General features: G+C 42.7%; 4 protein-coding genes across 9 annotated transcripts in view; 2 read left to right on the top strand and 2 right to left on the bottom strand.

The window, feature by feature from the left end:
- LOC106612680 (transcription elongation factor SPT5) overlaps window positions 1-7,779 on the top strand; it is a 28,393-nt gene extending 20,614 nt beyond the window's left edge. For 3 of the 4 annotated variants that reach the window (XM_045724401.1, XM_045724400.1, XM_014214085.2), the window contains 3 exons: window positions 3,556-3,759; window positions 7,146-7,241; window positions 7,374-7,779. In XM_045724401.1, coding sequence (XP_045580357.1) covers window positions 3,556-3,759; window positions 7,146-7,241; window positions 7,374-7,514 — 441 coding nt within the window. In that variant the 3' untranslated portion in view covers window positions 7,515-7,779. Of the gene's footprint in view, window positions 1-3,555; window positions 3,760-4,923; window positions 5,313-7,145; window positions 7,242-7,373 lie in introns of those variants that run through there. The other variant, XM_045724402.1, reaches the window with a different exon arrangement.
- Window positions 7,780-7,823: 44 nt separating this feature from the next.
- Window positions 7,824-13,035, bottom strand: rnaset2l (ribonuclease T2, like). Of its 2 annotated transcripts, NM_001140972.1 has the most exons (10): window positions 12,910-12,955; window positions 12,451-12,554; window positions 12,052-12,109; window positions 11,892-11,959; window positions 11,704-11,761; window positions 11,554-11,621; window positions 9,229-9,342; window positions 9,060-9,108; window positions 8,543-8,623; window positions 7,825-8,247 (listed from the first exon to the last, which is right to left on the bottom strand). In NM_001140972.1, exons 2-10 carry the CDS (start codon window positions 12,540-12,542, stop codon window positions 8,050-8,052), a joined length of 786 nt encoding a protein of 261 aa, NP_001134444.1. In that variant the 5' UTR covers window positions 12,543-12,554; window positions 12,910-12,955; the 3' UTR covers window positions 7,825-8,049. The 2 variants fall into 2 exon arrangements, with proteins under 2 accessions (XP_014069184.1, NP_001134444.1); XM_014213709.2 differs by lacking the exon at window positions 8,543-8,623 and having other exon boundaries at window positions 7,824-8,247; window positions 12,910-13,035.
- Window positions 13,036-13,105: 70 nt separating this feature from the next.
- Window positions 13,106-16,438, top strand: cox7a1 (cytochrome c oxidase subunit 7A1). Its single transcript, XM_014214087.2, has 4 exons — window positions 13,106-13,506; window positions 15,558-15,644; window positions 16,085-16,169; window positions 16,283-16,438. The coding sequence occupies exons 1-4, from the start codon at window positions 13,492-13,494 to the stop codon at window positions 16,336-16,338; spliced, it is 243 nt and encodes an 80-aa protein (XP_014069562.2). The 5' UTR covers window positions 13,106-13,491; the 3' UTR covers window positions 16,339-16,438.
- Window positions 16,350-20,068, bottom strand: chp2 (calcineurin-like EF-hand protein 2). 2 transcript variants are annotated; one of them, XM_014213712.2, is made up of 7 exons: window positions 19,784-20,068; window positions 19,096-19,168; window positions 18,908-18,988; window positions 18,510-18,634; window positions 18,339-18,400; window positions 17,845-17,967; window positions 16,350-17,596 (listed from the first exon to the last, which is right to left on the bottom strand). In XM_014213712.2, exons 1-7 carry the CDS (start codon window positions 19,848-19,850, stop codon window positions 17,543-17,545), a joined length of 585 nt encoding a protein of 194 aa, XP_014069187.2. In that variant the 5' UTR covers window positions 19,851-20,068; the 3' UTR covers window positions 16,350-17,542. The 2 variants fall into 2 exon arrangements, with proteins under 2 accessions (XP_014069187.2, NP_001134594.1); NM_001141122.3 differs by having other exon boundaries at window positions 17,003-17,596; window positions 19,768-19,870.
- Between the last annotated feature and the right edge of the window lie 6,944 nt (window positions 20,069-27,012).

The following is a 27,012-nucleotide window of genomic DNA, read 5'->3' as shown; positions in this document are numbered from 1 at the left end:
TTTGAAGAATTCAGTTTATGGTTAAACAGTTTTATAAATGCTGACTGCATCTGCTCAGATTAAAGGTGGGTGACGTATTCCAATGTTGGCTTCTCTGATCAAATTCTCATCTGAGTAATTGTTTGATAGTGTAGATTACATTTTTTTTTACTTAGTTTACAAAACATTAAGAACACTTTCCCTGACAGACTGACCAGGTGAAAGCTATGATCCCTTATTGATGTCACAATCAGTGTAAATGAACGGGAGAAGGATTTTTAAGCCTTGAAAAAATCGAGACATGGATTACGTGTGTGCCATTTTAAGGGTGAATGGGAATGAATAAACATGTAAGTGCCTTTGAATGGGGTATGGTAGTAGGTGCCAGGCGCACCGGTTTGTGTCGCTCAACCGTTTTTCACGCTCAACCGTTTCCCGTGTGTATCAAGAATGGTCCACCACCCAAAGGACACCCAGCCAACTTGACAACTGTGTGAAGCTTTGGAGTCAACATGGGCCAGCATCCCTGTGGAACGCTTTTGACACCTTGTAGAGTCCATGCCCTGACCAATTGAGGCTAGGGGGAGGAGGGGGGGTACAACTCAAAATGAGGAAGGTGTTCCTAATGTTGGGTATACTTAGTGTATATTCTTGTCCATTTTATTTATAAAAATAAAATGTTTTACTTGTTCTGGACAAGCGTTAATGTCGAGCCCTGCCACACACTTCATATTATTTCCCAGACATATGTCTTTCTCTTTAAGGGTGTTGCAATACGCTGTTTTAGCTTTCAGTGTGATGTGTTGCCTTTCATACTAGTAAGACTTAGTGCTGTTGGTTTATACAATGGTACCCTTCCCCAGATCTGTGATGTGGGGGAAAAGTTTTACAATCAAACACGTTTGGAGGCTAATCTGCTAAATTCATCAGAACCTCCGTAGGCGCAACGTTAATCTCCGAGCTGCTTCTCATAACCATTGTTATTGAAGTTGCTCTTAAAAATGCTCGTTATTTACTGACTGTGTCAGCTATTGTAGTGGTCCAGATGCTTTGTTGCCCTTTTGGCACTGTTAGGTTCTTATTTTTCAGAGTAAATAACCCACGGACACTAGAGAAGCTTTAACCAAGTTTATTCTTCCCAAAGGTTCTGTACAGCTGAAAACGGACAGCTAAACATTTCAGACATCACAGTTTATATGCATCCTACTTAAGACACTCCTCTTTACAGTTTATGGCTCCACAGGAAAGAAGGTGACCAGATAGCAACCCGGATTACTCCCTTAAGGGGAACTGACCTCACCTCCTGATCCACAGATATCCATCTGTCTTCCCTATATCAACACATCGCTCTCCTCTCCTCCATCAAACACATTCCAAAGCCTTCTGGCTTTTTACAAACGCTTTCTATTCAAGGCTTTGTCTCTATCATTTATTTAATATCTCAATGTTCAAAGTTTAGCCGATTTCCAACAGCACCTTATACTCAGTTCTCCGCTAAACATAGAATCAAGATTTCTATCTTTTTGAACGCCGGTAACTCCCAGGACGAAGTTGACTACAAATACAAAGTTGCCAATGTCTTCACAAATGTTTCAAACAAGTGAAAGTTAGAAAAAGATGTTTAAAATGCAAACTGGGATGACTGCGTTAAAAGATAAATACAGTAGGCTACCTAGGCCTGTATTTTGAAATCAATTTCATGTTCTAATTTTAGGCTACTGTAGTCTAGGCTTATGTAGTTATTGCGTCAATATACAGGGCATTCGGAAAGTATTCAGATCCCTTCCCTTTTTCACATTTCCTTAAATTGACAGTGCATGTCAGAGCAAAAACCAAGCCATGAGGTTGAAGGAATTGTCCGTAGAGCTCTGAGACAGGATTGTGTCGAGGCACAGATCTGGGGAAGGGTACCAAAACATTTCTGAAGCATTGAAGAACCCCAAGAACACAGTGGCCTTCGTCATTCTTAAATGGAAAAAGTTTAGAACTACCAAGTAGTCATTCTTAAATGGAAGAAGTTTAGAACTACCAACTCTTCCTAGATCTGGCCGCCCGGCCAAACTGAGCAATCGGGAGAAGGGCCTTGGTCAAGGAGGTGAGCAAGAACCCGATGGGCACTCTGACAGTGCTCCAGAGTTCCTCTGTGTAGATGGTTGTCCTTCTGGAAGGTTCTCCCATCACTGTAGCACTTCACCAATCAGGCCTTTATGGTAGAGTGGCCAGACGGAAGCCACTCCTCAGTTAAAGGCACATGACAGCCTGCTTGGAGTTTGCCAGAAGGCACCTAAAGACTCTCAAACCATGAAAAGCAAGATTATCTGATGAAACCAAGATTGAACTCTTTGGCCTGAATGACAAGCACCGCATCTGGAGGAAACCTGGCACCATCCCTACGGTGAAGCATGGTGGAAGCATCATGCTGTGGGGATGTTTTTCAGTGGCATGGACTGGGAGACTAGTCAGGGTCACGGGAAAGATGAACGGAGTACAAAGATGTCCTCGAAGAAAACCTGCTCCAGAGCGTTAAGGGCCTCAGACTGGGGTGACGGTTCACCTTCCAACAGGACAATGACCCTAAGCACACAGCCAAGACAACGCAGGCGTGGCTTCAGGACAAGTCTCTGAATGTCCTTGAGGGGCCTGAACTTGAACCTGGCAGAGCTTGTTAGGTTCTGCAAAGAAGAATGGGAGAAACTCTCCAAATACAGGTGTGCCAAGCTTGTAGCGTCATGCCCAAGAAGACTCGAGGCTGTAATCGCTGCCAAAGGTGCTTCAACAAAGTACTGAGTTAAGGGTCTGAATACTTAAGTAAATGTGATATTTCCAGAGGGTTTATTTTTTACATTTGCAAACATTTCTAAACCTACTATGTCATTATGGGGTATCATAGATTGATGAGGGGAAAAAAACGATTTAATCCATTTTAGAATAAGGCTGTAACATAACAAAATGTGGAAAAAGTCAAAGGGTCTGAATACTTTCCGAATGCACTGTGTATGTGTAACACCGTGCACAATGATATACCAAATATGTGATTTAGTGTTTTGTTGTAGAATAAGCCGCCTCAATAGGCCTGTTAGCATCTATAGGTGATCATATAATTATGTTACATTAAAAGGAAAAATCGTCACTGTGTTTTAACGACGCGTCATTCCAACAAGAGCTGAAGATTAACGTGTTTCTCAAAACACCATGCAGAAAGAACATTCGCTTAAATACGTTTTGCGTCATCATATTGATGTGACACTTTGCTTCTCGAAAGTCCAAAATCTTGACTACTGGCATGCAAAACATTTTGGGACTGTATTAACAGTGGACTAATGAAAAATACCCAAATATATTTTTGAAGTGTTTTCCTTTTTAAGGTGTCTAAATAAAGATTTGAAAAGAGTGCTGATCAGAGAGCTGCATTGCCTTTCTTTTGGTCCCATTGGTATGTACACGTGCTTCAACAACTAAGCGAACATTCTCTCTGTGTGGTGTTTTGGCTGTTGTCAGAACGATGCATCGTTGAAACACTTTCAAATCTAAGTTCCATCGGCCTGATCTTTGTTTTCTCCTGTCGTCCCACCCCAGGCCAGTCCGAGCCCCAGCCCGGTAGGCTACAGCCCCATGACCCCCGGCGCCCCCTCCCCTGGCGGCTACAACCCCCACACCCCAGGCTCCAACATCGACCAGACCTCCTGCGACTGGGTCACCACCGACATCCTGGTGCGCGTTAAGGACACCTTCCTGGACAGCCAGGTGGTTAACCAGACGGGCGTCATCCGCAGTGTCACGGTGAGTAGCAAAGACCCCACCACTCCTCCACGTACCTAGATGCTACAGGGGTGAAGAAAGGCTCTCATGGATTAAATTCTACTTTGTTACCCAAGTTTCCTGTCTGGTTTGAAATGGAGGGAACATTACTTTGCCTTTTAGGGAAAAAGAGTTGTATAGAAATGTTGATTTGTCTCCCATAACCAAAATGGTATGTAGTCATTTGAGTAGAAATGAACTCTGGATTCCTGACAGTAACGGCTCCTTTTTGGCCTGTAGATGGAAGAAAGGAGACACTGCCAAGATGGAGCAACACAGTTGTCGTATCTTGGGTAGATTGAGGGGAACAAAAACAATTTAATACATTTTAGAATAAGGCTGTAACATAACAATGTGGAAAAAGTCAAGGGGTCTGAATACTTTCTGAATGCACTGTATATGTGTAACGTCCGTGACCAATGATATACCAAATGTTGGGTATATGCTGTATCATCCCTCATATTTGGTCTCCCATTGCCTTTTGATGTAACCAATACAAACCATACAGAATGGGGGAATATATATTTTTTTTATGCCTAATGGTAAAGACATGTATTTTAATGGTAAAAATGTATTACCTTTTTTTAATGTGACGTGAACACAACCTGTCGTGTTTTCATCTGACTGTCAAATCACCTCAAAAAGTAGGCTACCTGCACAAGTTCATCCATTCCAAAATAATTCCAGTATCCAAACAGTGCACCTAACATTTAATGAACAGAAAGAAACATTTTACATAACATCAGTGTAATGACACTGTTGTAACTTGCATTAATTGATGCTGATAAATGGACTTTTTTTTTTGTAAAAAGAAAAATCGACACCTGAAAAGGGGCTGAAATACAGCCATCTGAGTCTCCTGAGTTTGCTAGCAAAAGCTCAAGACCATGAGAGAGGCAGAGTAAAGAGATTACTGCGACTGAAACAACTTGAAACTGTCACTGGTTTAAACCATGACGGAGAGGTGGGGAAGTTCGCTTCATTCGGAATAAGCTTTTATTTTATATATTTACCGCTGTAGCAGGACAAAATAGCATTTTATGGCTCAGTTGGTAGAGCATGGCGCCTGCACCACCACGAGTTGTGGGTTCGATTCCCAGGGCCCCCCATTTGTAAAATGTGTGTGTGTGTGTGTTGTGTGTGTAGAAAAAGCCCATGGAGTTGGTGGAATACGAGGAGCCATTCGTAAGCACCAATACGCCTGTGTGGAATGTCAGAGATGGCGGGCCAGAGCCACAGTGCCCAAAATGGCAGATTTACCCCCTGCTCGCTTGCACCTCCTCAAACCACCCTTCTGGTCAACAGGAGTGGATTGCTTTGGCCCCTTGATGATCAAGTTAGGTCGTCGAGTGGAAAAGCGCTGGGGCATTCTATTCAAATGTTTGACCACTAGATGTGTCCACCTGGACCTACTGGAGAGTTTGGATACTGAAGCGTTCCTCATGGCCCTACGGCGGTTTATCTCCCGACGGGGGAAACCCTACGAGATCCTGGCTGACAGAGGCACAAACTTCAAGGCAGGAGAAGCCAGGTTAGAGGAAGCCTTCCAAGCCATGGAACCCAGCCTCCAGGATCAGCTGATGGACCAACAAATCTCATTCAAATTTAACCCTCCAGGAGCTCCTCATTTTGGGGGAACATGGGAGCGAGAGATCAAATCTGTAAAGACGGCCTTACGAGTTGTACTGGGGGACCAAACTGTCTTGCGGACTTTCCTGATAGAGGTGGAAGGGATTCTGAACTCCAAACCCTTGGGATATCTCTCTGCAGACATCGCTGACCCCGATCCGGTTACACCGAATATGCTCTTGATGGGACGCCGAGATGCATCACTTCCTCAAGCCATGTACGCTGATACCAACCTCGTTGGCAGGCGCCGGTGGCGACACAGCCAGATCTTGGCTGACCATTTCTGGGCCCGATTCATTCGGGATTACCTACCAAGTCTACAGCACAGAGGGAAATGGAGGAGAGAAATGGCCAGCCTGGAAACTGGCCAAGTCGTAATGATGGTGGACCCTCAGCTGCCTCGAGCCTCCTGGCCTGTGGGCCGTATCACTAAGATCATGCCTGGGACCGATGGTCGTGTTAGATCGGTGGAGATCCAGGTAAAGAACCGGACATATATCCGGCCAGTTGCCCGACTAATTCCTCTCCCTGAGATGACAGAGGACGGGGAGCAATGAGCCTTTTTTGAGGAGTGTGGAAATTAACCAATTTCCGGGGTGGCTGTAGAAAAAGCCCATGGAGTTGGTGGAATAATCCTTTAATTCATTGCCACTTACTCAGCTGGGCCAGGGGCACTTTAATTAGGTCAGGTGGAAATGTCCGACAGATCTCCACTCCATAAAAGGAGGATCACCATCGCCTGATCGCGCTGCTTTCTCTTCCTTCACTCTGTCAAATCCAGAAGTTCTGTGCGTCCATGAATCCACGTAAGTCCACCGACTCTGTTACCTTTCATCTGAACTATCTGTTGCGATCGGGAGAGTGGGCCATCAGTTGTTGTTTGAAGTTATTATCGCGTGGCTTGGAGCGCACGCTTCAAACATTTTGTCTAATGTGAATGGTCAATGATTCCGGCCCTACGGATCATAATAGGACAATTATGCAATTGGTATAGTTAATATGTAATGAAATTCCGTGTACACATGAAGACACTTGAAAGGGTAAAATAAGAAAGTAATTGTTTGTTGAACTGATCGGCTCTGATATACAACTAATGGCGATTTATAGATTGAATAACCGATCACTGTTTGTATTATTCTTTCATGATTTATGATAAATAGTTACGAGCCTAAATTACTCACCGACGATTCCTATTGACTTATTAATTAACTGGATTGTTGAATTCCCTAAATGATAACAATGAATGATTGTTATGATTAGATCTTTGTGATGACGGATTTCATTGGATACACGTTATTCTGTTTCCTTTATTATGCAGCACAGACTACTCAGTAAATATACCACTTTATGGTTAAAGGAATTCCTGCCTCAGTCTCATCCATTCCTGTCACCTGACCCGTGACCACCTGTTCATCCTCACTGTCAGTCATCCTACCTGTCCAGCTACCCACACAGATTCTACTAATCTTTGTGTGTGTGTGTGTGTGAAGTCGCTTTGGATAAAAGTTTTTGCTAAATTGCTTATTTTTATTATGCTAGAAACCAATAGAATAGTTAAATTAGAGCCCCCCCCCCAAGTTGGAGTTTTGTTGAATTTAAGGGATCTTGTCTTATTTCCCCCCCACTTTTACTAGTCTTACCTATGTGTTACGTTGGCAAGTTTGTTCTATCAAACACAACATGAACGTGCTGAGCCAAGTACTCCCATCATTGACCTGATGCGTCTTCTCCTTCCTCAGGGTGGCATGTGCTCCGTCTTCCTCCAGGACACAGAGAAGGTGGTGAGCATCTCCAGTGAACACCTGGAGCCTGTCACCCCAACTAAGAACAACAAGGTAAGGCTGTTTCTCACCACAGCACCTCTTCACTGGACTCAGAGCTCTGTGGACAGATGCATGGTTCTTTGGGTTCATAAGGCTCTGGCTGCTCTTGGTGTGTCATCTGTTGTCTGTGGTGCCTCTCTCCAGGTGAAGGTGATTCTAGGGGAGGACCGCGAGGCCACGGGGATTCTACTGAGTATTGACGGGGACGACGGCATCGTCAGGATGGAGCTGGATGACCAGCTGAAGATTCTCAACCTCCGCTTCCTGGGCAAGCTGGAGCTCTGAGCCATCACACCCCAACCTCACGCCCACAACACGCCCTCACTGCAAAGCAGCGTCACTCAAAACAAGCAGAATATGTGCCCCCGTGTTCACTATCAAAGATTAAAATTGTCCGTAAAAAATTTTTTCAGTCAAACTTGTGCTGTTAGTGAACTCCCATTGGTTTTTAGTGCTCTGTGGTTGTAATTTCTGTCTATGCTTTACTTTTTTGTTATAGAAACTACCTTTTGGTTATGTGTGTACAGTGTCAATTAAATGTTAACTGTTGCGCTGTGTCTTAGATAAACATTTTGTATATACGCAACAATAAGGTGCTTTAAAATACTCATTTATTTTGCCTACAAAATGTATATTTGGACTCACCAAAAGCATGTTTGCAAAAGAAAAATACTTAAAGGACATAAAGTGCCTGCGTATGACATGAGTGCCTTAAATGTAATCTGTGTCAGATGTGAGCCCTGCAATTCAAGAACTTGCTTATCATTAGGTTAAGCCAGCAGGCATGGCAGCCCCGTCTGTGGTGAAGGCAGACATAACACTAGTCACATGGCTGGTGTGGGCGGTCGTGTTTTATAGGGAAGTAAAAGACAGGGGAGTCCTGTGGACAGGGGTGCCCAGGAAAGGTGTGCCAGAGCTGGGTAGGTTCTGGTTCAGCTCCCTGGTCCTCTTTGTGATGACATCCAAGGGTGAGGTTTTGAGACAGAGGGATCTTCACCTGGACCAATACTTCTCGTCCCTGAGGGAAGTGATGGGGGATTCCATTTACATGCCCACAAATAAACTGTTTCTCTACATCTGCAAAATCTTGGAAGCATCAATGCCACTGCCAAATTACACCAAAGGCAAACAGAACTCTCAAGTGGTTATAATGTGTGGTTTGATACAATACCACAGTGACTCTAGCTTGGTTCCAGATTTGTTTTTGCACTTGCCTACTCCAAACAGTTTGGCATGACACAGTGACAAGGAGCTGGCATGATGGAGCAGACAGAGCACTCAGGCTAGGGATTGTTACCTAGCTGTTAGCTTACCTTTTCATCATTTATACACTGAATCTGGACGTTGGGGTCATCTCCAATGACTGGGGCCAGAGCATGGTTGACTTTATCGTACTGAACAGATGGCAGAACAATGCAGTAACTGAATTCAAGTTTCATCATCCATGTAAACTTAAGTTCAATTTTATAAGATCCTACTGAAACCCATGCTGCAAAAAGCCTTCAATGTAGTTTTTTTAAATTTTACCTTTATTTAACTAGGCAAGTCAGTTAAGAACAAATACTTATTTTCAATGGCACCCTAGGTTAACTACCTTGTTCAGGGGCAGAACAACAGATTTGTACTTTGTCAGCTCAGGGATTTGAACTTGCAACCTTTCAGTTACTAGTCCAACACTCTAACCACTAGGCTACGCTGCCACCCCATGTCTCAGTCTGTACATCCAGATAATGGTACATGAAAAGCATTGTAGTTTAGTTTCTGTAAAGCCCACAATGCATGCCTATAGATGTCTCTTAACCCTTCCCCAAGGTGATAGTGACTACCTACTGGATAAGACTGGTTACAGGAGGGCTTTATGCCTGCGTCCTCCAAGGCTCTGAATAACGGGCGGAGAACAGGTAGCTTAGCCAGGATAAAAGCCGTCAACAAGAGGTTTGACTATGTGTAATGGTGAAACAGGCAGGTTAGGTTTGTGAATGTGAACAGTGGGTCTGACCGGTCAATATCGAAGCGCCCGCGTAGTTTCAGACATATCTGGAAGTAACGCAAGGGAGAGTTCATGCCCTCCACACAAGCAGCACAAGAGCCATGTTTGATCCATTCATCTTTCCTGTTGTAGAAACACAGGGACATTCAGTGACACGCTCTGCTATGCAGCTCTAACACCTTTTATTCTGTGAACCGGAATACAGTAATAACTTTTATTCTGTGGGGACCTCTGAACCTTTCCAGTCAATCTAACAGAGAAAATTATGTATTGCATTTGGAAAGTATTCAGACCCCTTAACTTTTTCCACATTTTGTTACGCTACAGCCTCATTCTAAAATGGATCAAATTATTTTTCCCCTGTTCACTCAACACACAATACCCCATAATAACACAGCGAAAACATTATTTGAGCAAATTGTGTAAATGTAAAAAGAAAAATACCTTATTTACATAAGTATTCAGGCCCTTTGCTATGAGACTCAAAATTGTGCTCAGGTGCATCCTGTTTCCATTGATCATCATTGAGATGTTATCAACAACTTGATTGGAATCCACCTGTGGTAAATTCAATTGATTGGACATGATTTGGAAAGACACAAACCTGTCTAAATTTATTTTTCCTTTATTTAAGTAGGCAACTTGATTGGAATCCACCTGTGGTAAATTCAATTGATTGGACATGATTTGGAAAGACACAAACCTAAATTTATTTTTCCTTTATTTAACTAGGCAACAAATTCTTATTTTCAATGACAGCCTAGGAATAGTGGGTTAATTGCCTTGTTCAGGGGCAGAACAACAGATTTGTACCTTGTCAGCTCAGGGATTTGAACTTGCAACCTAGCAGTTACTAGTCCAACACTCTAACCACTAGGCTACCCTGCCACCCCAAATAAGGTCCCACAGTTGACAATGTATGTCAGAGCAAAAACCAAGCCATGAGGTCGAAGGAATTGTCCGTAGAGCTCCGAGACAGGATTGTGTCAAGGCACAGATCTGGGGAAGGGTACCAAAACATTTCTGCAGCATTGAAGGTCCACAAGAACACAGTGGCCTCCATCATTCTTAAATTGAAGAAGTTTGGAACCACCAATACTCTTCCTAGAGCTAGCCGCCCGGCCAAACTGATCAATCGAGTGAAAAGGGCCTTGGTCAGGAAGGTGACCAAGAACCCGATGGTCACTCTGACAGAGCTCCAGAGTTCCTCTGTGGAGATGGGAGAACCTTCCAGAAGGACAACCATCTCTGCAGTACTCCACCAATCAGGGATTTATGGTAGGTAGAGTGGTCAGAGAAGCCACTAAAGGACATATCTGGAAGTACCATGATAAACAAGATAGAATTATTTTGCCTGAATGCCAAGCGTCACATCTGGAGGAAACCTGGCACTATCCCTACGGTGAAGCATGGTGATGGCAGCATCATGCTGTGTGGATGTTTTTCAGGGACTGGGAGACTAGTCAGGATTGAGGGAAAGATGAACAGAGCAAAGTACAGAGCGATCCTTGATGAAAACCTGCTCCAGAGCGCTCAGGACCTCAGACTGGGGTGAAGGTTCACCTTCCAATGGGACAATGACCCTGAGCACACAGCCAAGACAACGCAGGAGTGGCATCGGGACAAGTCTGAATCTCCTTAAGTGGCCCAGCCAGTGCCTGGACTTGAACCAATCCAATATCTCTGGAGAGACCTGAAAATAGCTGTGCAGAGACACTCCCCATCCAACCTGACAGAGCTTGAGAGGATTTGTAGAGAAGAATGGGCGAAACTCTCCAAATACAGGTGTGCCAAGCTTGTAGCGTCATACCCAAGAAGACTCGAGGCTGTAATCACTGCCAAAGGTGCTTCCGCCAAGTACTGAGTAAAGCGTCTGAATACTTATGTAAATGTGATATTTCTTTTTTTATTATTTTGAATACATTTGAAAAAAAATCTAGAAACCTGTTGGTGCTTTATCATTATGGGATATTGTGTGTAGATTGATGAGGGGGAAAAAACTATTGAATACATTTTAGAATAAGTTTGTAATGTAACAAAATGTGGAAAAGTCAAGGGGTCTGAATCATTTCTGAATGCCCTGTATATTAGAGACAGATGGTGGAACAGGTAGTGTAAAAGTTGAAGAAACAAATTTGGTAAGTAGACCTTTTACCTGGGTTGGAGTCAATTCGAATTGAAGCCAGTCAATTCAGGAAGGAAATTGACATTCCAGTTCAATCATTTAAAAAAGGCCATCTCTTTTTAAATGACTTCTCAATAAACTGAAAAGGAGAAGCTACGTATGTGAAACATGTACTTCAATTGTAAATTGACCCCCATCCTGCCTCTTACCAGAAGAGAAAACTGGATTGGGTCTTGAGTAGGGATGGCCAAAGTTGAGAGAGTTCAGGGTCCAGTTCCTGAAAGAAAGAGGGATGTCTTCTGAACACACAGATTCTTCATTGTCCTTCAATGGTGACTGTAACCAGAGACATGTTTTACCTTGAGGTCAGAGTGGAATATTGGCCAGCAGAGACAACATGTATGAGCTTTCAAAGGCCTAGGTCAAAAAAACGAAAAGTGATCAGATATGAATTGTCATTCTCATTCAGTTTATTAAGATCAGTCAAAAGGTTTTATTCTGATGGGGAATTACAAAAATTAATGGGTATATATAATTCATTTTTTACCACAGTCCATGGATAGTCCAGGTCTGGATGTTTGGAGGTATTCTGCATTGTGATGAATTCTTTAGACCCTGTGCAGAGTTAGAGTGAGTTAGAATAACAAGAATGGGTGATTGATGACGATGAGGATGATGAGGTGCTATGGAGAAGAGGTTGAACTCACCAAACAGAAGCTCCCAGGCCACTGCAGAGTAAACTTCAAACACTGCCATGTACAGAACCTGGGAGAGATAGAAGGATTCTGTATCCTCATGCCCAAGACTATTTCATATTTCAACATAACAGTACATCACACTCACGATAGATGCACATTTAGGCTGGGTTTCTGTACAGCACTTTGTGACATCAGCTGATGTAAGAAGGGCTTTATAAATACATTTGATTGATTTGATTGACATGCAACTATACTTGTCCCAAAAGATGGTATTATAGTCAAAAATAAACATGTACTATAGAAGTTGAAAATAACTAGACTTAAATGGAAAAGTCCAACTTCTGCACTTGATCGATCTACATTTCACTGTTGGATTGAAGTATTTACAATGCAAGATCGCAATCTTACTTTTCCTGCTGGTCTGTTATCCAGTGGTCAGACTCCATGGTGACGGTAAGGACAGTCAGCAAGGCCACCATGAGCAGCACTGGTGAAAGCATATTGATGCTAGTCTAGGAGTGTGTGACATAAATATATTGGCTACAATTGCATGTGAAAAAAAGTGTGAAGTATGTTGTTCTCATAAACATTAAAGAAACTGCAAACTAGTCAATTCATAGAAATGTCATAACAAATGATGTGCTAACATCTTGTGTTAGATGCCAGTTGAAGAGGTATTGTACATTTCACATGTGCATGCCTTACTGTTGAGTCAGGGCTTGTCTACACTTTGCTAAATCTTACTATCTTTGTTTACATCTCTAACTACAAACAAGTACAGCTAGAGCCATACACGTATGCCTATAAACATCAACAACGTGCACAAACCCTATAGAACAACTATAACAAATGTGTTTTGAGACTTACCAGAGAGAGTGACTGATCATGTGTGACTGATCTACAATGACAGTTCCCTGCTAATGTGAGAAAAATGCTTAACCAAAACTCTCTGTTTGCCTGATCTCATGATCACAGCTGGGGAGAGGTTAGACAACAGACTCAGTTCCTCTTTCTGAGGACCTCAACACAGAAATGAAACTAAGAGTGTCTAGCTTTGAGACTCTTTTAGAATATTATTCACACAACTGGAAGATGGACGGTGTGCGCTGAAAACAAGTGAATGCATTAGAACGACGCAAATACAGGAATGAGATCTCCTAACTACAAACTGTCAATGAGCAGCATACAATTTCCACATACATTTTTTTCATTTGAATTCAAATAAACATATGTATATTTAATGATGTGTGAGAGCAGAAATCAATGTGAACAACGGCTACCAAAGAAGCAATTGTAGACCATTGGAGGGAAGGCTTGAGCAGAGTTTGTACTCTCCTGGTGACCATAGTTTGGCTCCCATTCAGAAATGCTGCAATATGTGACTGCGCCCTTGAACAGGCCACGGCTAGACAAGCAGCAAGAGGCTTCACACTGAGTACACCCTCCACCATGAATCACCTACTGGTAAAAAAATAACACTTTTTCAAAATGTTTCTGTTCTCTTTGCTGCCAGTAGTAATCTCAATCATAAAAAGAGTTTAAATATTATTTATAGATTCTTGGATCTTATTTGGAAAGAGAAGTACAGTTGGACTGACCTTTGTACCACCTTTTATTAATGTGGAGAGTAGAAGGCAAAATTTGTAGTGATATCTGTCTTCCTGATTACTTGTTGCTAAGTATTAAATAAACAAATACATTCCAGTGTGTGTGGGGGATAAGTTAGACGGACTATGGCCTCAAATAACCTGTTGCAGGCCTCGTCTCTGCCCCGGTGGTCGACTGAGAGTAAGGCCAGCATATAAGCCACTTTAGATAGTAAAACAAGAAGGGTGGTCCCAGGAGATTCTGATGTCATTCTAGAGAAATGCAGTTACAGGGATATATTACTATCTGTCTAGATGATCTCTCTGTGAGGTCGTACTGGACTCATATTGTCATTCAGACGAAAATGGAATACAAAACTGAGTCTTATTGATCTTTTAAAATATGTAGTTTACAAGCTCCTACTGAGAGGTCATATCGTTTTAACTACATCCCTCTCTCTTCTCGGTGAGGTGAGGTGGAAAAATGCGATGGTATATTAGTCTTGTATATTTTTATTGATTCACATTTCCTCTATCGGTCCTTTATGATTTCTCTAAGCAAACTGTGCCGTGTCCACATATAGCTTACACATACGTACGCACACACGTATACACACACACACACATGGAATTCAGTTCAAGGGGAAGGGTTTAATGTTCCTCTCTCCCTCCATCTAATTGGTTGAGGTCACAGGTTGAGTGGCAGTCATTGGCTGGCAGCAATGCCAGTTCTCGCCCTGCTGGTTCAGGCCCCCAATTTGACCTTGGTAGATATTACACTGTGGCACAGTTCTCTTAAAGGGACAGAACCCAAGTCAACACAAGTATACGAAATGGTCTTCAATGAAATTAAAAGGTTTTGCCGGTGATAGTAAAAAGTAGTAAGAGATTGACCTCACAGAGAATGTTTACCTGATACCAAGACCAATAGATTAAAAACTTGAAAAGAGATGACTTTCTTTCAGAACACAAGTCCCCAGTGATGAAATAGTCCTGTTATAATATACATAATGGGTCAGAACCAATGGTATGGGTTGACCCTGATTTTCAACTGATTATCTAATTGACAATAATGGTTAAATACCGGTATGCACTTGACAGTGTCCTTTTACAGAATATCGAAAGAATATCGCTCTGATTTCATATTTCATTAGGAGTGACAGATTATCTGTCAAAGGAAGTTGAATCTCTGCCTTGTTAACAGAGAAGGCTTTTGGTTGGTTTTTGTATCTTGGAGGATGTTGATTTAATCAAGCATATTTGATGTGACAACCCAGCTGTCTTTGATACTAGCATCACTTTGGATGGAAAGCGTATCTAAGATGCCAAAATTGTATATTCACTCAGAAGGTCTAAAACATAGTGAAGAAGGTGATACACACTTCAAAGTCTGGATAATTTCCCCCCTGCATGCTGTTGAAAGAAAAGAAAAAGGAACGTTTGCGACTGTCTCATTTTTTTGTGTATGCAAACCACTCAAAATGTCTAAAACAGTTAGAAGGGGGTACTTCCTCTCATAGCCAAGACTGTATACAATAACAGTTGTTGTCATGACGAACACTATTTCAACGGCGAGGGAAGTAAGAGTAACCCAAAGAGTATTCCATAGCTCTTTCCTCTTACAGAAAACAACAGGCTAGTATCACATCCCTCCAAAAGTGAAAGTAGAAAAACAGGTGTTGAATCAAAAAGGTAAATGCCACCCTATTTAATGTTATTATCAAATGATTTATTCTACTAGAAACACTATGAAAACAGCACCTAGCCTCAGCCGCTCAGTCAGCATGTCCCATCAAGAATCCAACCAATTTGTTTTGCACATTTGGCTGTAAGGGATGCAAAGGAATGTTTTGGTATAAACCCTGTATTTTCAATCTAGCTTTCACATCCTTTGTAACATGGGTGATTTTGTGACTGTGATCCTTTCAGAAGCTGCCCCGGCTGGCTACCAGAGCCTTCAGCACAACAACCAAACAGATGAAGAACAAGGTGCCAGATCATCAGAAGATATTCCAGGTGAGCATGACATCATTAGGACACCTGGATGAGAAACAATCCCAAACAAGAAAACCAGAGGCGTCTTAATAACAGTGTATTTAGATGATTATTGGCGGTCAACAATGTCAACAAGATGTGATTTTGGCAGCAGACAAAAGTCATCTTTATCACAACGTTCATCAGTGTCTGCAGAACATGTTAAATCAAGTACTTTAGAGCAACATTGACCTGATTGGGATCTACTGTGTGTGTCATGTTGCAAGATTGATGAATCGCCTGAGATCTACCATTGTTGGTTGGCACCTCAGAGGGGATAATTGTTCTGTTCTTCAGATTAGTGGTCTGGAATGCAATTCAGTCTGGTTTTATCATATCACAAAGTTATTTTTGGCTTACAATAAAAGCCTCCAATGATTCATGATCATGAATAGGTATTTGAACCCTGACTTTGGTTGCAGGCGGACAACGGCTTGCCAGTCCACATCAAGGGAGGGACCACTGATGTCCTTCTCTACCGTCTAACAATGACCATCACCCTCGCAGGTACCTGTTACATTCCTCCGTCAACACACTCTGTACATTTGGAGTATTGTGGTGCTGGTTTTCTATGCCGTATCACATATGTTCTAATCATTGTGTCTTTCTGTTCTTTCCAGGCACTGGATACTCCTTATTCTGGATTCTATGTGCCTGTCAGCCTAAGGGCAAATGAGGAAGCCCTGCTAATGCATGTGTTTATTGTTTGAATCAATTCCACTTTATGAACTTCTGTCATGGTACAATTTCTGTACAGAATAAATCTCTCCATTATGCCTCTGTCTCAAGGCAAGCCTGAATGTCAGTCAGTGTGTAAATGTTAACCACCAAATATTTCCCTCTATCACCCATGTGTTAATTCACTTAACCTCAGTGAAAATATCTATTCCTGCCACTCTGTGTTCAATCAGAGAAATGAAGGAACATTTCACACGGAACAAGCTTTGGAAATATCCCTGTGTTATATGGCCGTAGATAGCAACAAGAGGTGTGACTATTTGAATCAGTAACATCATTTAGCTTTTTGTACTGATGCTTGAAATATGAAAATCAGTTTCAAAATATACTACACCCAAATACCAACAGGGTTATTTAATTAAAGATTCCATGTTTCTGACAAAAAGATGCATAGATTTGAGAAATATATTTTGGCACACATTAGTTCAATGCTATCCAGTCAGTCACAAACTGACCCTTTCATTACTCTGGGTCAAAATGTAGACATTAGTTTTGTTGGACTGTCATTCTCTCTAAATCAAATATATTGAATCACAATTATAGCAAAGCTTAAGTTTTCACGGCCTTTTCTCCTCATGAGCAACTCAGTAAAGGAATGATATAATTTACAAAAATATTTATTTGTAGAAATATTGTATCACTTTAATACTCGTATGTATAGTTCTCATGTTCCGTGTAATTGGACAACGACTGCTACATCTAGAGACTTATTGCAGTCAAGTCTTGTAAGTTACAAGGAAGAGTGAACTTCAAGTATCGGGTATCGGTTTCCCTTCATAAAAGCTTATGTTTGCCCTTGTAAAAACGAACCCAATTCAAACTGTAGGTTCTGCAACAACAACAAATTATTAAATTACATTTTACTGTATTATATAAAAGCAGTTACTATGTAATTATACATTAGGCCTATAGTGCAGTTATACTTTGGTACATGATCCCCATACTCCAGTATACAGTAAACATATTAAGTTACAGCATATTAGTCAGTCATTTAAGGTATTTAGTGTTAGTCATCCAGTTAAAAGAATCAGTAATATAGTTATATTTCCCTGCAGAAGCCTTGTTTCTACCATGGAGGGATGAGTATACACAAAGTGGGCTACATCTCTGAACGGTCAGTTGACCCAATGCAACCACTCTAGCTAGCGCAGGAAGCGAATGCTCATCTTGTGGTCGATGTTAACCTTCTCCAGGGACTGTAGGGAAAAAGAATAGACCGACAAATGGTGGAATTGGTATATTACATCACAATCAAATACAGCATTATGCAGCCACTGAATATGAGAGGATAGGCAAAATACTGTCATCGTACAATGTACAGTATGCTGTTTGACTACAGAAATGGCCAGCATAATTTTCTATGTGTATGACTTAGTATTCTGGGTGCACTGTGCTGCAATGGCTCATGTTGATATGTCATTGTTAGAGCTCTTCCTGGTGGTACCTTGCGGAACTCCTCAAAGGAGATGGCATCATCCTTGTCCAGGTCAGCCTCCTGGATGGTGCGGTCGGCAATGCTCTCTAGCTGCTCCTCCGTCACCTGCATCTCCAGCATGGACCGCAGCACCTGTACATCCCAAACCCATTGGAGAATGGGCTTCATTCTATAGGATCCTCAAATTCAAATCCCGACCTTGAAGCCAGTTCCACTGCTTGTTTTCATTGTTCCCTTCTAATCAGGGACTGATTTAGACCAGGGACAACAGGTGGGTGCAATTCATTATCAGGTAGAACAGAAAACTAGCAGGCTCCGGACCTCATAGTGTAAGATTTGAATACCTCTGGTATAGGGTGTAGGCATTTTAGCCATCAATTGCTGGGGCATACCAGACCTGGTTTACAACAAAGAAACAATTTGCATCACTAACTATTGGTGGTATATTGTGTTGCTCACCATACAGAGTATTATTGTCAGTAAAGCCAACAGTTATTACAGACCTGTAGAAGCTCTGCTCTGGAGATTTTGCCATCCTTGTCCTGGTCATATAGTTGGAAAGCAACTAAAAGGAAAGAGAAAAATCAGGGAAGAACTGACTGAGTTGAATTTGATTGCTAAAATCTATTTTGAGTCAACCACAAAAACAAAAAAAAATCTGACAGAGGACTCACACTTGAGTTTACTGGTCCTACTGTTGACAGGTTCAGGCATACTGGGATCTTTGGGACGTTTTTCGTCCGCAGGCCGGAAGTGGGCCAGGATCCTCACAAAGGAGTGGAAGTCCACCGTTTCCTGTCTGAGAGAGATATTCTTTTAAGACGAGAACCCACTTACATTCCAAAAGTACAGGGTACATGGACATTTTATTTAAAAAATAAAAATAAATGGTGCACAGAATCAACTGAAGTTGAATAAATATTTAGTCTTGTTGATTGTGCTCTGTTGTTTTAAGGAGACCTACAAAAAGAATGGACTTTTCTATTACAGCTGAAAATTGACATTAACCTTCATTGGTGAGGTTATCAAGTCAATAATGTTACTCAAACATGTAAGAAATGTTGTTCTATACCCTGGAGAGAAGAAAGCCCCAATGATCCGATCCCCGATGGGGTTCATCGCCAACCTATTAATGGCTCCAAAATCCTGTGGGCTTCACAGTAATGGGGATAAAACAAAGACAAGACATTCAGACATAAGTTATTCTGAAATGCACTGTTTTAGTCAACTCCATAAAGCTGACATGGTCCCACCACTTACCGGAGATGGCCTGTCTTCTCCTTGTCCAATGCTTCGAAGCGGTCATAAAGTCGAACAATGTGTGCAGGGGTGACTATGATAAAGAGAAAACAAGAGAACCATAGATTCATGCTATTAGTAATGGGGCAGGACTGTGGCCACCAAATAATTTAATCAATATATGCAATAACCATATAGAGGCCAGTTCATTGCTCTGGATACCACTCAAGCAAACACTCCATGAATTATTCAAGCATTTATAAAAGTAGCTTAAAGGCCAAATTATTAATTTACCTACAACTTCTCAAAGCCATATGTATTTGTCAATATAACTCTGTTGAAAGCTTAGACATCCAATACTGTATTTGGTTGGGTAAGACGCATGCTTATTTTGGTCAGCCAAAGTTGCGCGCGCAATTTGCGCATCTGTCAAGCATCAATCTTATGGTTGCAAAAGCGATTCATAATTTCCACGCATTTCAACTTATCTGCGCTTTAAAACTTTGATGAAAAAATACAATAGAATCAAAAGAAAAGCTGGGCTCCATACAGCTGTCACAATAACGTCTATAATGAAATCCGTTATACGCCCACTCAACGATTTGTCTTCGAATTTGGCATAAACTATAAAGTCATTGTATAATCATGACAATCTCAATACATTTTTTATAATAGCCTAAATTACAGTCCTACCCATCGGAGAACTTACAACCCGTTTCTTGCATTAATTCTTCGACGTTTGGAATTTTTGACAGGGTGGAGTTTGTCGAGCCCATTTCCACAGAAAAAAAACAATAACATCTGATTCACTCGATAAATAAACGTCAGATCCCGGAACTTCAAATTTTCCTGTTAACTTCCCATTGCCTGTTGTTTAGAAATGATAAACGAGTGTAGCTATGAAATAAACGTTAGTATCCTCGACTAGAGCAAGGGTTTATTGAACGTCAAGTCAGGCAGTTCAGGGCTAATGACAGACATCATATCTACCCAACGGAAGTTCAACCAAGGGGTTCAAATGACCAATGGGGTCGTGATTTATATGTTTTCAAGAACACACATTCAAATTCAGTCTGTTCCTAAAACAGATCTCCAAGAATGATATAGAATTCTATCCATAGCCTGGATTTACTATCCAACATGGATAGCATTATATATAGCAAAGTGGATCTTTGATTAATATACGTAAACGTAACCTTTATTTAACTAGGCAAGTCAGTGAAGAACAAATTATTTGTTCTTGGCCAATTGTGCACCACCCTATAGGACTCCCTATCACAGCCATGTGATACAGCCTGGATTCAAACCATGGACTGTAGTGATGCCTCTTGCACTGAGATGCAGCACATTACACCGCTGCGCCACTCGGAGGCCTTATATCATCCCTAATAGCTTGCTACCAACATAATGGAACCTTTAACCTAATGATTATAATAGGCTACTAGCCTGTATACTCCCGTATAGCCCGACCATCACTATACTGTCCAATACAATGTATTACATGCAAATCAAACATGCTTTGCAGACGCTGTTATAGTGGTCCTTTGACACTAGATGGCACCATCCCTTTCAGATAGCAAGGAAACAGAGGCTACTACTGAGTAGGACAACGTGTGCATTGTGAGTAGTCTAGTTATAGTATGGGTCAGCTCTGACCGTTATCAGTTATCAGTTGGAAAGCTGGTTTGTGTATCATGAGTCAGTGAACTGCTCTGCATTTCCTGCATACTACTTTTCCACAACCGTTATTAGATAATAGTCCATGGGACTCAAAAACTGTTCCTTCTGAATGAACCTGGTGCTATAAAATCCCGATCTATAATGGTGTTCAAAATTATTCATATTTATATAACTTCTAGGCAACAGGTTTCCACATCAACAAAATGAAGGGTCTTTCTCTTCATCAACAAAAACATACAATTTGTGCATCCTGGATCCTTGCTCCTGAGTGGCGCAGCGGTCTAAGGCACTGCATCTCATGCTAGAGGTGTCACTACAGACCCTGGTTTGATTCCAGGCTGTATCACAACCGGCTGTGATTGGGAGTCTCATAGGGCGGCGCACAATTGGCCCAGTGTCGTCTTGCCGAGTTCAATAAAGGATAAATAAAAATAGCTGATAATTTGTTAGCAACGGTTTGAATTTGTTTACATTACTGGCAGCTGTGATGCTTGCCTTGCTCATGTATTTAAATAGCCCAAGACTTGAATCATTCTCTTTGCTGACCTTTACATTTGAACCATTAAAAAGCATTTGTGGGCTAGAAAGATAGCTGACAACATCAAGAACATTTTAGTAGGCCTACTCACACCAAATGTCAACACTAATAACAAAACAAACAAATCAATGCCTTTTTTCTGTCCACAAACATCTATCATAAATAAACATGTTTCCTTTGTAGCTGAATCATGTTTTTCCGGAAAAGAAAGGCATTTATAGGGCTGGATACGCAATGTGGTGCGTCTCACGGTCTCACATGAAGTAGACATCAAATCCGTCCACTCCACTGCTGCTGTCATGCCCCAAAAATAGTTTGGTAAATAATTCAGGTCACCTTCATTCAACCAAATAGTAGAGTAATAACACATGTAAATATGAGAGATGTAACCATGACGACTGACAAGATGTGATTGTCAAGCCCAGGGCTCCATGCCAAGGCAGCTAGACAGAAAATACCTCAGCCCTCATGATCACACTCCCAAGTGCCAAAGAGAGACATTAGCAAGCTGCTCCCCATGTCTTGTTCTATCGTTAGTTGTTAACATACACCATATGTGGCGAGTCACTCACTCAGGAGCCACAGCACTAAGACACACTGGATGGAGCTGGACATTCCTTCCATATTGTAATGTACAGAGAGTTAGGAAGTAAGAGTGACAGAGTGGTCCAATCAGTGCTCTCCACTCAACGAGAGTGAGAAAGCTAGTGTTTTTCTTCTCCTTTGTTCAATTCCTCATTGGTGGCAGAGGTGAACATGCAGGGTGGTTCACTAGATGTTAACACATCTGTCTCCTCCAGACTAGACACACGCGCACGCACGCACACACACACACACACGCACAAAGAAGAAGTCAGATTCAAATTTAGCACAGTGTGCTGCTGTATAACATGCCTCAGATTGAGTCCTGGGCTTATAAAAATGCTTATTATTATTGTTACACAAGTAAGCAGCCTCTACATATGGCAGGCTCTTCATTTTTAAGAGCTGGAATTTTTCCCAGATAACATCTCCTTTTTCACCACTTACAGTTTGTTTATCTTAATGGAGACCAGTAACTCAGAGCCCCCATTACTTTTTTTCTCCCTATCAGATGTTGAACTATGTACAGTAATAAATCAAGAGTATTTCAAACGGCCAAAGGAGTGAGTTGCCTTCAGTATAACTTTGCAGAATCAAGAAAAGCTGTGTTGACCTAGCAGTAGTACAGTAAACTGAGCAATCTGGACTCTTGACAGGCATGCATTGTTCTGTGCCGATAGTCGTTCACCACCATAGATAAAGTATTTATAGATTCTTTCACAATGTTTATTCTATGATAGATGATTCCATGTTTGTTTTTCATTTCTGTTCTATATTTCTTCTTTCCTATAATCCACACCTTTTGAATCTCACTTTCTGATACCAGCCAGCGAAGTGAAACTATCTAGGCTCTTAGGTTCCGTTTCATGACATGTGCCACGGGTCACTGACAAGGTGACACAACACAAAGATTCAAATTTATTCCAGCCGTCTAGAAGTCACCCGTGGGGAACTTTGTTTGGCCATTTGTTGCGTTTAACCTTCAAATGAATTAAGACGAATGGCTCTTTAATGGGCAAGGAATAACCAACAAGACGGGCTTTGATTGGAACCTGTCTGTCCAAAGCAACTTCTAACTGCAGAGAACAGATTAACAGAACAAGGGAGCATGACCGGGGAAAAAAATAAAAAGATAAAAGCGGACTGATGAAAGCCCACCTCTCTCGTTTTGAGTAATTTCCACAAACTTTCTATTGGGGCGGTTTTGTCCTTGGTGCCACAAGCAATGAAAGTGAAAGCATGTCAGAGACTTGGTTGGGCAGTGTGCCAATTGGGTGAGAATGAAGCTTTGCTGGCTATTTGAACTTTGGCCCTGCTCTGCCATGGATGATAAAAGACTTGTAAACACCATCCCCAGTCTGAGTGAATGGGAAGGTCAACCGTGTTCCATTCATCTCAAACTAAAGGCACCACAGGCAGAGAGCCCTCTCAGTCTGTCTGAACTGGAAAACTAGGACATTTTCAATTGTCCTGTATGTCATGGCAGGTTAAGCATAGAAATTATGTTATGTTACTTTAAAAAACAGGAAGCGCAGTTCAACGTTTAGTGTCATACCAGGTTGTCAGCCAGTTGTCTTCTTTACACCCCCTGCATTTCCTGAGAATTTAATAACAATGAGAAAAATACCTCACAGTTAAAAATCAATATGTCTAAATGATAGGCTACCCTTTGATTAACCAAAATCAATGGCCAATATTAATATGGGTAAATAATAATGCATTATGCAAGAGGATGGCGCTCCACCAGGGTGCTCCACATCCTTTCCCTCTGTTGGTGGTCCTCGCTGGCACCCTCACACATCTAACCACCATCCTTGGCCAACTCCCGTCATGCAACTTGAGCAGAGGACACCCGCTACCGTCTCAAGTATGCTCAGCCGCAAACTGGGTCAATTAACCTTGGCTGGAGAGGGAGTCTGTTGGCCTGTCTGTCTCCCCCCTCGTCTGTGCGGCTGGAACTGGGGCTGGGGCTGGGGCTGGGTGGGGGAGTGACTTGGAGCTGAGGAAGGGGTGTCCTGCTGGGCTGGGGCAGGCTGATAATGAAGGGAGAACATTCCGGACCAGTGGAGTGCAGGAGAGACCAGACTCAATGTGACAGACACAGGAAATAACAGTGAGCGGGTGCCGCTCTGCTACAACTACCTATCTCCAAAACCTCACCTCAGACACATCAGTGCCTTGTCTAAACAAGATCCCCTTTTACTTTCTTTACTTGAGGCCACACTCCAAGGCCACCAGGATACAAAGCACACTCCAAGGCCACAAGGATACAGACCACACTCCAAGGTCACCAGGATACAGACCACACTCCAAGGTCACCAGGATACAGACCACACTCCAAGGCCACAAGGATACAGACCACACTCCAAGGTCACCAGGATACAGACCACACTCCAAGGTCACCAGGATACAGAGCACACTCCAAGGTCACCAGGATACAGACCACACTCCAAGGTCACCAGGATACAGACCACACTCCAAGCCCACCAGGATACAGAGCACACTCCAAGGTCACCAGGATACAGACCACACTCCAAGGTCACCAGGATACAGAGAACACTCCAAGGTCACCAGGATACAGAGCACACTCCAAGGCCACCAGGATGCAGACCACACTCCAAGGTCACCAGGATACAGAGCACACTCCAAGGCCACCAGGATGCAGACCACACTCCAAGGTCACCAGGATACAGACCACACTCCAAGCCCACCAGGATACAGAGCACACTCCAAGGTCACCAGGATACAGACCACACTCCAAGGTCACCAGGATACAGAGAACACTCCAAGGTCACCAGGATACAGAGCACACTCCAAGGCCACCAGGATGCAGACCACACTCCAAGGCCACCAGGATGCAGACCACACTCCAAGGCCACCAGGATGCAGACCACACTCCAAGGCCACCAGGATATGGAGCACACTCCAAAACCACAACCATAACACACCATAACCATCCACCAGCTTATCTTGGGACAGCATATCTAAACTACAATTTACAACAAACTAAATCCAAAACCCCAGCCACCATCCTGAGGCCCATCAGACACCACCCTGTCCCCACAATGCACTGAGCAGTTCTGGCTAATTAATATTGCCATCCAGATGAAAGGGCAGCCATGGGAGGCACGAGTTGAGGCCGGGGGGGTTCCTGGGGCTTGTAAGGAGACAACACCCCCGCCCCCCAACCCCCCCAGCCCCACCTCCCTCAGCTAATGATTAAGTTTTCATCTAACAGAAGGTAGCTAAATGGAATGGTAGAGGAGCGCTGGGGCCACCAGGTGGGAAGGGAGGTGGCTCTCCAGGCCCCAGGACTGGGACCCTGGGTGTTGAACACTGTGGAAGCCCTTTTAATCAAGACATGCCCTGGAGCATGGCCCATCTGTGACAGACAGGGCCCTCACTGAGGGGAGAGAGGAAGAGAGGAGAGGGAAGGAGAGGACGAGAGAAGAGAGGAGAAAAGGAAGAGAGAAAGGGGAGATGAGGAAAAGAGAAGAAAGGTGAGAGGAGAGGAGGCAAAAAGCAGAGGAGGAAAGTCCTTGAAGTGGTTGTGAGAGAGGCGCTGCTGGGGAGGGGGTTGGGCAGGGTTGCTTGTTTACACTAATTTCCCAGTTTGAAGAAGTTTCTCTCCCCGTGCCAAACGATGGATTATAAAATGACTCCTCCTTCCTCAACACAAACGCACCTCAAAATCAAAGTGCTTAACATGACTGTGACGGGTCCAAACCCAGCTACCCCCTCTCTGAGGGGACGGTTCAGTGCCAGGCTGAGATTCCTCTTCTCATTTGGAAGTTGGCGCTTAAAAAGTGTTAAAGAAACTGATGCATAATAGAGCTGAGGAGAGAACAATACGGAGTGGGCTCCTTGCTTGCCACGCTGACAGATGGCGGGGGAGGAGAAGGTTTCTTGGAATAGGACCAGCTCTTAATTACTGAGCGTCTGAATGGAAGGCGCTCAGCTCATTAGCGAGGAGCAGGCTGACATGGACTCTCCCCGCGCTGCGCTGGGGGCTGACAGCCCTGCCCTGACCCTAATTGCGCAAATTGCTGGAGCACCGTCACTGCCAACCCACCTCCCCACCACCACACTGGCCTACTGCAGAACGGGAGGTGGGTGTTGGAAGATGGGGGGGTTGGAGTTACGCCCTTGTATCCCCACAGGAATCAAGCCCTGAAGAAAAAGAGACGTAACGGAAAATGAATGACCCTACACTTATGTAACTTTAGGCCTTGAGTGTGGGATACTACTGGGTCAAAGAAGAGACAATATTGGATAAATGAGTTACGTTTGGAACCCAATGGGAGAGACAGCAAAAGCTGTGTTGTTCCTATAGTTTTGGTTCAGTCTGTTTAAACCAATGATTTATGCGCACGTCATTGGTTTTAACACTAGCTAGCTTTCTGTGGCATGGGTTGTTCTCCACTAAAGGGCAAACTAGCGTGCAAAGCCTTTTTCCTTCTGCTTTTCTAATCACTTAATTGTTATTGTGTGAATAATGTATTAGGCAGGAATGAAACAATGCTCAAAGAGAAAAAAGGCCACTGATCAGCATTGCATCATGTTTAATGTTTAACTTCAATGTAAAACGGCCTCAGACTTCCAGTGATTTATTTCATTCCCGAAATGTTTCCGGTCTGATTAGGTCCTTTTCCAATTAAGCCCTCCTCCATGGGCCAGATTGAATTACTAAACTATTGATCTACTCATCCGTAACCACTATATATCTGAGTAAATAGCATCTGTTCTTCATCAATACACTGGCATTCCTTGCACTCCGGAAAATTTCCCATGTCTGGGTTGCACCAAGTACTGATATTCATGTTTGTTGCTCTCATTTGGATGTCTCAACGTTTCTGTAAATGTTTCAACACATTCTCAAAGACAGGTCCTCAATGTGGCCAAAGAAGCCCCTACAATCCCGTCCACATCATTGGGTATTTGTGGTAGCACCTAGCATGTGGTGGACGTGGGTTTAGATCTGATGTTGAACAAAGGTATTTGTCCCTTGATCATAGTACTGGGAAACCACAATGTTCCTTTGTAATGAGTCACACTGTGTATCAATCGTAAACTACACAGGTTTTTCCTGTTTGGGGCTTTTGGACACAATTAACATTGTTTCCACGTCATTTCAATGA

This window comes from Salmo salar, chromosome ssa09 (assembly GCF_905237065.1).
Source record: "Salmo salar chromosome ssa09, Ssal_v3.1, whole genome shotgun sequence".
NCBI classification, from domain to species: domain Eukaryota; kingdom Metazoa; phylum Chordata; class Actinopteri; order Salmoniformes; family Salmonidae; genus Salmo; species Salmo salar.
This window is presented reverse-complemented; position numbering and strand designations above follow the sequence as displayed.

Coding starts and splice junctions, on each gene's coding strand:
- cox7a1 (XM_014214087.2), top strand. Junction 15,645..16,084: donor ATCATCAGAAGATATTCCAG/GTGAGCATGACA, acceptor CTTTGGTTGCAG/GCGGACAACGGCTTGCCAGT. Junction 16,170..16,282: donor AATGACCATCACCCTCGCAG/GTACCTGTTACA, acceptor TGTTCTTTCCAG/GCACTGGATACTCCTTATTC.
- rnaset2l (NM_001140972.1), bottom strand. CDS start 12,542: ATGCTTTCACCAGTGCTGCTCATGGTGGCCTTGCTGACTGTCCTTACC. Junction 11,960..12,051: donor GGCCTGGGAGCTTCTGTTTG/GTGAGTTCAACC, acceptor AACTCTGCACAG/GGTCTAAAGAATTCATCACA. Junction 9,343..11,553: donor CAATCCAGTTTTCTCTTCTG/GTAAGAGGCAGG, acceptor TTTCTACAACAG/GAAAGATGAATGGATCAAAC.
- chp2 (XM_014213712.2), bottom strand. CDS start 19,850: ATGGGCTCGACAAACTCCACCCTGTCAAAAATTCCAAACGTCGAAGAA. Junction 18,635..18,907: donor GGGGCTTTCTTCTCTCCAGG/GTATAGAACAAC, acceptor TATCTCTCTCAG/ACAGGAAACGGTGGACTTCC. Junction 17,968..18,338: donor CCAGAGCAGAGCTTCTACAG/GTCTGTAATAAC, acceptor TGGGATGTACAG/GTGCTGCGGTCCATGCTGGA.